General features: G+C 39.3%; 1 protein-coding gene across 1 annotated transcript in view; it reads left to right on the top strand.

Annotated features, from left to right (window-relative positions):
- The window catches only part of SEC61B (Sec61 translocon beta subunit), a 5,408-nt gene extending 4,581 nt beyond the window's left edge, over nucleotides 1-827 (top strand). The window contains exon 4 of the mRNA XM_017813299.1: nucleotides 492-827. Within this exon, the coding sequence (XP_017668788.1) occupies nucleotides 492-579 (88 nt within the window). The 3' untranslated portion in view covers nucleotides 580-827. The remainder of the gene's footprint in view (nucleotides 1-491) is intronic.
- Nucleotides 828-10,492: the final 9,665 nt, after the last annotated feature.

The raw sequence follows: 10,492 nt of genomic DNA on the forward strand, positions 1-10,492 counted from the left end.
TCACCCACTGCTGATGTTGTTTTCAAATGAAATAAAACCTTTAAAAAAACCCAGCTAATGCGAATTTTATGCCAAAATTTTAGTAGCCGCTAGAGGACTCTGTTGGTTTTTGTATCAGAGTGTATCTCTGCTCAGGTGGCTATCTGAGTAGTAAACACGGATGATAATTTTCCAGAGATTTTCACAGCGATGTGTAATAATGAACCATTAAGGGCTTTTTAAATAAGTGGTGTTTTTGTTACTCTGTTGCACTTTATTGTGTAACATTTAGGGTACGGAAGACTGTATCTTTAAAAACAAGAGCAGCAGCAGTTTTGAATAGAGATGACTATCTCATTTCTATGTACTTTAAGTTATTTCTGTGGGAATGGAAGGAGAGTTTTCTTGTACAGTTGCTTATGAACTGATGAGCTCACTTGGCTGATAATGACTGGCCTTTGGAGAAAGCAGATATTTTTTTTATGTTAATGCATTTTTTTCTTTATTTGTAGTGGGCCTGTTCCAGTTTTGGTCATGAGTCTTCTTTTTATTGCTTCTGTGTTTATGCTGCACATCTGGGGTAAATACACTCGTTCCTAGACTCAGCTGCCAACTTAAAGCATACATCTTGGACCAAAACTATGGTGGATCCTGGTTGTTCTTGGAGAGAGACTGGGGAAGCTTCCTATCACCTGTTGAAGTCCTGTCAACTTTGGCTATAATACCGAATTAATTTCTCAGTTCACTACTTGGGCAGCTTTCAAGTCTGTCATGGGTCATTTTATATTTGTATCTGTACACTTAGAATACAGGTATTGCAATAAAAGTTGTATATGGAAATAGAAACAGTCTTAACTGTATTTTTTCCTCTTCCAGCATACCACAGCTAGCACATTATACTTGTGGTTTTCATATATAATCATATTTCTGAGTAGCTGTCATTTGACAGTTCAAGCCAGATTCTTCTATACTATACATTCCTATATAATTTTATACTAGAATATCTTTTTTTTTTGAATGGGAGAAGCAAAATCAGGTTCACAAACACATGAAGGTAACAAATGTACTCGTTGAAATAAAACTGAGGTACCCAAGCTGAGCTGGTCATGTTCGTCTGTTAACTCCAGGAAAATAGCTGGATTTATTTATTTCCTAAACGCAAGTTAAACTTTAGTCAGTGCTCGTACATAAAAGTTATCTATGTATGCTTGTTTTTTCAAACAGTGCTTGAGGAACAACATGAACTGGTACCTAACTGATTTAAAAAAGAATAATTGCATGGCTGTCAAAGACATGTTTCGCTTTCAGGCACATGGTGTGATTCTTAGGGCTGTCCTGTGTGGGGACAGGAGTTTGGACTTCGGTGATCCTTTTGGGTCCTTTCCAACTCAGGATATTCTGTGATTCTGTGACTCTGCAGGTCCAGACTCTTTCAAGGAGACTTAAATGGAATGGGAGGACTGGAAAAGCAATGACTGCATTTTAAATAACAGGACTTGCAAACATGTTGAGATACAGCTAAGTGGCTCTTCAGATAATCACTTCAGTTTACTTCTGGGTGTTACTTTCCTTTTGAACAGTCAGACATCTCTTCCTTCTCTTTTTAAAGGTATCTACGTGTTTTCACAATAGCATTTCTCACTGCCAGTAAGGTCTTGAAGTTGGATAGAATTATTTTAGCCTGTTTTTCATGTTGATTCTTGTTTGACTATCAGCTTGTAATGGCAAAACAATATTCTTAGTTATGCAGCCTTGATACAAGTGTTGACTGCATGTTATAGGAGCAGCCCCTCTTACCACCTTCCTTTAAAGCATTTCTTAAATTAGCATTACTTCTGAAAAGACCAAACTGTTCAGAACAAAACCAAGAATAAGAAATATGATCTTGGGGCTAAAAAGATAATTGCTTTGAGCTCTGCTTATGCCATGTACCTAGTGTAAATATAGAGGGAAAGACAGAAGACTTGGAACAGAGACTGAAAATTATCTTACAAAATGTAATAGTAGGAGAGTTATGTTTTTAGAGGGTTGGAAGTTGAGGAAGAGGGAATTCTGGTGACTCAAAAGCAGTGGGGTAGCAGAATACATTAAATTGGTAGAAACTGAGACAAATAAATCGTTTATCAAAGGGAAAAGGATCCATAAATTATTTACCTCTATGCATATGGAAGTTAAAACACAAGGGAAAATAAAGCAAGTAAGGGGGTTAGCTCACTGCTTCAGAAGGTGGAAATAAGTATCTCTTACTTAAATGCTTTGCTTAGCAAGAAAATAAAATCTGTGCAGTCAGCAATTTCATCTTAAGGCAAGAAAATGCTAAGAGAAGACCAAATGCAAGTCAGTTGTTCTGCTGACCATGTGAATGGACTGTGTTACTTACTTAATTTGTGGGGCTCAAAGAAAAAGGAATAAAATATTCTAAAATAGGGTAAGGGTAAGGAATAATAAGTAATTTTAGTATTTTGTGTGCACGAGTTCTAGTGCAATCTTGCAGTTGATGTTTATCAAACTTCAGCTCCACAGAAGTACGGACAAAGAAATGCAGGTTGCAAAGACTTACCAGAAGTTTGGCTGATAACGAGTGTGAAATTCTGTTTGACCTCGGTTAATAAATTATAGCCATACTAATAAACAGTAGCTAATTCAGTGTGAATCTGAACCTGATGCAGTTGTAGGGCTTGGTAGACCTAGCTTTCTAATTTTGTTCCATTATTGTTTCCATACTCCTTGCTGAAAAGCTTTTTTTAATTACCTTTTATGGTGTTTTGGGAATAATTTAAGAAAGAAAGAAAGAAACAACAAAAACTTTACAGAAGGTTGAAGACTCATCCATGGAGGAACTCACAGCAGTGGATAGAGTTGGAGCCTTTCTCTCCTCTCTTCTAGCTGGAATTAAATAATACTCATCTCCCTTTTGTCTGTGTGCAAAATTACCTAATGATAAGATTGCTTTCATTGAATGAAAGAGTTTGCAGAGTGAGAATGTCTCTCTTGTTTCTGAACTTAGAAAGAACCTCACAACATCTTTGGAAGGAAGAAAAATGTTATTGCTGGTTCTGCTTCCAAGAATATTTTCCAAGCTGAAATTATTTCTAATCACTTTCTGCCGCCTGGCAAAGTCAAGAACAGAAGAGAATCAGATAGGGCCTCTTGCCTCAGACCACTGCATGAAGATTGACCACTTGGAGGGGAAAAGTTTTCAGTAAAATGACTTCTTGCACCAAACCTTATAGCTCTGTTGTTTAGACTGTTGTAGCTATAGCAGTGTAACTTCTCTGAAAAAGCATCTATGTTCTGCAGAAAGCACAGAGGTATTTTATTTGTCCTGGTGTCCAAGAAAGGTGGTTCACCTGCAGCTGTTCCTGATATTTAAGGAATGACACTACTTCACACAGTGATAACCCTTTCTCTCCATTTTTTCCTGGCTTTTCTTGAGGATAGGTATCTTGATGAACTCCTTTTCTCTGTGTGAGTGACACTGAAATCTCTCCTCTCTAAGGTGAGATTTATCTTCAGATGAGTTAACTTTTAACAATGTATCTGCTAATGGTTTTGTGCCTTTTGTAGGCACTGGTGACAAACCTGCATTTCTAGCCTTTAGTTCTGCTAACCTGTTTTATTGTCAGGTGAAAAGGTGCTATATAGGAGCCTGTACCTCCAGGCAGCTGAAGAACTGTGGACAGCAACTCAGAGTAGTTGGAGCATTTGTCAGTGCTATAGGTGTCAGATTGAGATGAAATCCAACCCTTCATCCCAGCTGCTGCTGACAGAGCTACTGATCTTTAACTGTATTTTGGTGATGAAATTATCTGAGAATGTCCAGTGGTGATGAAACTCAAAAACCTCATGAAGTCATACTTGGCAAGTTACATTCATCAACAAAGACTTTACGAAGAACAAAAATTATAGCTCTGCAGACCCCAAGAGCAGTTTTGGTGAAAGCAGGCAGCCTTCAGAAGTGACTTGGCAGGAAAAGAAAGATGGCAGTAGATGTCCCTTTCTGCTTTCTGAAGGCATAAATAAATAAGGCTGGAAATTGTTCTTTTTAACCTCCCCCACCCCTTTCAACCACTGGAATCTGCTTTTCATCTGCCTTAGAAATTAAGGCCTCTTAGCCAAGCCTTTTCACAGGAGAAGTAGAGAAATTGTGAAATTGAGAAATTCTGTCCAAAAAGATGACTAGAAGATGTTTTCTTCCTTAAAAAAATTCATTTAAATCAACAGATAATTAACAGTTTGATGAAGGATGTTTTCATGTTCAATAGCCTCAATTTTTTATGTCTCTACTGCACTCTCAGTAAATAGCCATGAAAAGACAGAAGGTTGTCACAACTTACAGTATATGATAGATTGAAATAAAATAAGCCACATCTTCCCCCAAAGCATGTTCACGTAGTAAAAAAATTAGTCTTCCTCCTAAAAAACAAAGTTAGCACATATGTATGCTATTTATAATGCTATTATAAATTTATGATATTTTAAAAAAATGTATGTATAAAATTAATTACATGTAATATTAAATATATATTTTTAATTTAATATGCTTAACTTTATATAATCTCAAAGCAGGTTTTTTTTAATTTTTAATTTTTCTGGGTTTGTTTTGGTCAAAATTAAAATGAAAAGTGATTCCCAAATGCCAACATTTTTGGAACCATCACTTAACACTAGATAGCTAAGACAGTGTGAAATAGTATTGGAAATATAGGTGTAGGTCATAGCAAAATGTACTTTGGTAGGAACTCATGGTTGTCTTTGATCTAGCCCCTTGCTCAGAGCATCAGGGCTTGATCAGGTTGCTGAGGGCTGTGTGCAATTGCATTTTGAAAATCTCCAAGGGAGGCGATTTCAGAGTTTCCGTGTTTGCCTGTCCCTGTGCTTAACCACTCTCCGGTGAAGATTTTTTTTGTTATGTCCAGTTAGAATTTCTTTTTTTGACCTTGCAGTGATTGCCTTTCAACCTTTTGCTGTGCATTGCTGGGAGAGCTCTAGCTCCATTTACTCTCTAACTTTGGCTGAGGTCAGCAGCTAGTGTTTTCACCTTAGCCCTCTTGAGCTAAACAAACCTGGTGGCCTCTGTCCCTATATGTCATGTGCTCCGGCCTCCAACCATCTAAGTGGCCCTCTCCTAGATTCTGCAGTTTGTTAGTGTTTCTTTTGTATCTAGGGCACAAAACTAAGTACAGTTTTCCAAATGAGTGTCTAATAAATGAGTATCTTTACGAGTGCTTCCCTTGACATGCTCGTTGTGCATCTTGCTACGTGGTTAGCCTTCATTGCTGCAAAGGCATGCTACTGGTTCATGTCCCACTTGTCTGCTAGGACATTTTATGGAATTGCTCTCTGGTGATTTGGAACCTGTCTTATTGCATGGTGTTGCTCCATATAAGATGAAGAACTTGGCATTTGTCTGTCCCGAGCTTCAGGAGGTTTTTGTTGGTCTATTTTTCCATACTGCTAAGGTCCCTCAGATTGCTGTGCTATTCTCCACTAGCTACCACTTTCTGAAATGTGGTGTCCTCACAAACTTGCTGAAGATGCAGATAAAGAGACAATTGCCTTCCTGCCAGCAGCACAACAGTGAGTCTGCATCACTGCAGGAGTACTTTAAGCTTCTGTCCCTGTTTATGACCATCCTCAAAAAAACCTGATATGTCTGGGCTTGAGTGTAAGCCTGGCACTGAGATACTGGATTTCACATAAGGACAGGCTCTAGCCTCATGCATGGAGGATGCAAGTGAAAACTCAGACGTGCCTGAGAGTGCCTTCCCAAAATTCGCTAGGCACTGTTCCCAGGCCTTCTGCTTATTCATTTCTCACTCACCACCTGTGCATTCAGATCTATCTGCTGGCTCATAAACTGATTTATATAAAGTTCTTACTTCTCAGTAGTCTGTACCATTTCTGTTATGTGTAGATATCACACAGACTATCCTAGAAGATGCCTACAGCATGCACTAGGTGGCCAGACCAATATGTAAAAGTTAATTTCTGGTAAGATTTCAGTAAAAAAGTGTGCTTTTCTGAATTTCCTCTCAGCATTCCCAGTCATCCCAGTAGAAGGAAGAAAAATTCCAGTTATATACTTGTCCTTTATTCTTCCGTCAAACTAATTCTCTGAAAGGAAAAGGGACTCTAGGAATACAACTGTAACCATTCTGCCAGGCACTTCTGTGCCAATAAAAAAGGGGGTTTAAGATATTTCATTAAAATGAGTTAAAGCCACTGCAAGCTGATACCTGTTTGTTCAAATGCTCCAGCTGGTGGATAGCTCCTCTTCTGTTTGTCTCCAAAGACACAAATTTTTAGGTAACTGTACCAGTGGCCCTGTCCCCCATAACTCTTATATGCTCTCTGGCTTAAGAGTTGGTCCCACCCTATGACAACTGCTTCTGAAACTGATCTCAGGGCATTAAGGGGTGTGTTCTTTTTTCACATTAATGAAGAAATAAATAAATGTTTGTCTCAGGTCAGACTTGCTGAGTTTGGATGAAACTTGAATATATATTTCATGTGAGATGTATGCTGTCCTTCCATGGAAGCAGTGTAGAAAATAAAGAATTCAATCTTCTCACAGCACTTGAGTGACACAAGTCAGGCTAGAATTCAGGATTTCTGGGGTCCTTAAGTTATAGATATTCCTCTATGTAATGCTGTTCTTGGCATAGAAGTATGAAGTCCATCTGAGTTATCTTATGCATGAGCTGTCAACACTAGGAGATGTGGGTACCAGAGAGTAGCATTAGATGACCTTTCAAGGTCCATTGCAACCTGAATTTTCCTTTGACCATATGACTCTTGTGGAGCCTTTTTAATGCTGACTTGAATGCATCCTCTGAAACTTGTGGTGTTTCTGCTGCACAGCAGTTGATGCAGAGAGCTGAAGGTAGAGCAGAACCTCAATAAAAACCTACTTCAGATTTTCAAAGGTCTTGTAGAGTTGTAGAGAATAAGAAGATTCTTAGTTTTATCTGTTATTTTATTCAGTCTTTGGAGATTGAATTTTTGATTGACTGAACCAAGTAGAGATAGTTTCATGATATTAGCTAAGAACACAGTATTTATTCCAAATAAATAAAACCCATGTCTGCAGGAATCATCAAAACTGTACATACTACTCCATCTGCTGGGGAAATCAATAACAACTTCCAGTATTTAGAAGGTGGAGACATTCTTCAATCACAAAGGCAGAATATTTCCAATCTGTTTTGTACTTGTAGGCAAGTGTCTTTGCTTTTGCAATGGTCACACTACACAGGACAGACGGGAAATCTTAACTTGTTTGGAGAAATTTTGGGTTTTGAAAAATTCTGCAGGTATAATTACTAGTTATTCTCCTGTTCCCTTTATTTCAAGATGAATAGCCCAAATAGATGTGTGTGGTGGTTTGAAACTCCCAATTTTTAAGTTCAAGCCCCCCCCCCTCCCCCCAGTTTTCCCCGTGAGAGGGTTTGGTGATGGTATGGACTTGATATCTTTTTTACCCCATGTGGAGAGTTTTCAGACAAAACACAACCATTTGTTATTGGGGGAAGGGGAAAATATTTACAAAGATTTATTTACACCCACATATATATTTACATTAAATTAAATTTCTCCTCTTCTTCAATAAAAGTCCAAGAAGAAAAGAGAAAAGTCTTTCTATCACCTCTCAGACCACGGTTCCTTCATTTCAGTTTTTTGTGGCACTGGTTATTGTCCTTCATTTTCCTGAGGCAGCAGATTTACGTATGGCAGTCAGGATTTTTGTTCTTACTTTGTGGAAATTTCAACCCCGAGCCCGAGCCTTCGGGGGATTTCCTTGTGGATCTTCACTCCTCTTGGGTTAGAACATTGAAGGCAGCTTTCAGTTCAGTCTTACCAACACTCTTTTGCTCTGTCCCAGCTCGACAGCTTGATAGAAACAGCAGCAGCAGCAGCAGAGGCCACGACCACCTCCTCCGCATTCTGTCCTGGCTCAGCTTCCAGGACAAACTCCAGGTTTTCAGCTCCTTTCTCCCTCTCTCTAGCTGCTGCTGCGTTTCGGGACTCTCTAAGGGTTTGGAAGTCCACCCCTCCTCTTCAGAGAGTCTCTGGTTTTGGGAAAATAATACAGTCTTACCCCAAACCAGCTCTGTTGAGTTTTCCTCTGTTTTGTTGCCAGCTCTCCCTCCTGCAGGAACATCTCTGTGTCTTTCAGCTGGCTTCACATTATCTCCTTGCTACTGGCTATTCTTTTGGCTTTTAGCCATCGCTGTCTCTGTTCAGGACTGCTCCACTGCCGCTTTCGGTGTCTTCTGCTGCTGCTGACAGTAAGGAAACTTCTCCAGCTCTTGATTATGGGACCCAGTCCAGCTTTGACACTATACCAGGTCTCCCATAGCCTCGGCTGGGGTCTGGGGGCCTTGGCCCCCAGAGGTAGCTCACTGGCCCCCTGCCTCCTCATGGCTCAGATCATGGCTACCTATCTTCTACACTATCTTCACCACCTTCTCTTCCATTTCTGTGGGTATGTAATTTCCGTAGGGCGCACGTGGACTATTGATTGGTCCAGTAAGAGTATTATCAGTGGGGCAAACCATTACTACCTCAAAAAAGGTTTTTCAAACCACCACAATGTGGTTGACAGTTTTCAAATAAAAGACAGTCCTGAAAACTTTGGCCTTCTCTTTTTTGTGCGCTGTAGACTCAGAACATGAGAATGTTTGCTAAAACATCCAGAGCGGATCTCAGAAGTCAGTCTTTGTGGTCCAGGATTGCATTCTCTCTGTTTTTGAAGGGCTTAGCTCAGTGGTCCCTGATAAATACCTCTCAGCATCATCAGCTGGAATTTTCTTTGCCAAGTTCTGTAATGACTCTGCATAGGGGTAAACGAGAATGATGGTGTTGATGGTGCCTGAAAATAACATGAAGCATGTTAGCATGAAATTAAAATCTCGTATGTTTTTGGAAGGTAATAGGTGTAAAGGTCTTGCCTCTTCCTTGAGCTATGAGATTCCATGTCTGATAGTATCTTCTCTCTTGAAATAAGAGAACCTTATAAGAAAAAAAAACGTGGAGTAAAGTTATGTGAATTTCATTACATAGTTATGTAATTTCTTTACATAATCATTAACAACCATTTTTTTCAAAGTAACACACACATTGAAATGGAGAGAAAAGTTAGAGACAGTGAGCCACAGTCTAAATCTGCATTTGTGTTTGGATATGCAGGCAGAGACTGAGGATTATCTTGACTGTCCTGAAGACTCACATCTACTGTTTATTCTTATATTTTGAACTAGAGAAGGAGTAGTGAGCACCTTTCAGGAGTATGATCACTTCATTTTGGTGAGAAGTGAGCTTTCATTTGTACTGAAGAGGGTGTTAAAGTGCTCTTCGCAGCCATGAAATCTTCAGTTTTGCTCTTCTTTTGCAATGAATAAAAATGTGTGTTTGTTTCCTGTATCATGGCAAATTTGTAATTCAGACATTTGTCATAGAGACTGACTGATAAGTAATGAAATCTAGTCCCTTCTAATCTAGTCTGAATTGAATATTTGATCTGGAAGAAAAAGGGTTTGCATCACAGTCCCTACCACTTGCCAGAGGTCCACTTGATCTGAAGACATGAATTCTTGAGAGGTTCTTTCAAGCTCAAAATTTCACTGGAGACGTTTCTGTTGTAGACTTTCAGATCTCCTTCATAAGGCCAGCGTTCCAGGAAAAGCTGTAGCCTTGTAGCCAAGTAGAGATGGTCTTGTGTTTATTGTAAGATGCCACAGGCTTTGTCTGAAGTTAACAGTGGAGACCTCTGAATCTATTGGGCTTTGTATGGACTTTTCTTGGCCTGCCTGTAGATTTATTTTACCTTGTTTACCTGTATTAGTGACTATCTAATGACCAGGTAACTATTACTTACTTTGTTTTAGCTTTTGACCACTTTGTACAACTGTGTGGTATAACATCTAGTGTTATATATTTTTTGTAACTAGTAGTTATTAATAACAATTCTCTGTAGAATGAACTGTTTATGACTGATCCTAGAATAAAACACCTCATGAATACAGGGACAGGATGATACCAGAGGCCCCAGGGCTATGAACAACTCACAAAGGTCCCTTGCTAGCAATCAGAGGAAGGCAACCTTTAGAAATGGGTAAAACCAGTTAGGGATAACAAGAGAACATATACTAAGTATCCAACAAATGTAATATGCACCATATGTACACGTGTAACATAGAGTTGGAGAAGATTGAAGGAAGACCCAAGAAGCAGAGTATGTTAGAAAACATGTAAAAAGGACTCCAAGCAGATTCAAAATTGAGGAGGAAGAAACCATCAACATCATACTGGCAAAAGAATTGAATGCTAAAAGCCCACTGTTCCCCTCCCCCTGCACTGAAACTATAATTGTTAAGACCCCGAGGTGCAGTGGAAAGGTAAGCACACTGCCAAAAAAACGGGTAGGTCATGCAGCAGATCATCCTGAGTGCCATTACACAATATATGCGAGACAAACGGGATCGGGCCCAGCCAACAACCTGGATTTATG

The sequence above is a fragment of the Lepidothrix coronata genome, unplaced genomic scaffold (genome assembly GCF_001604755.1).
Source record: "Lepidothrix coronata isolate B3197 unplaced genomic scaffold, Lepidothrix_coronata-1.0 Scaffold40, whole genome shotgun sequence".
Lineage (NCBI taxonomy): Eukaryota > Metazoa > Chordata > Aves > Passeriformes > Pipridae > Lepidothrix > Lepidothrix coronata.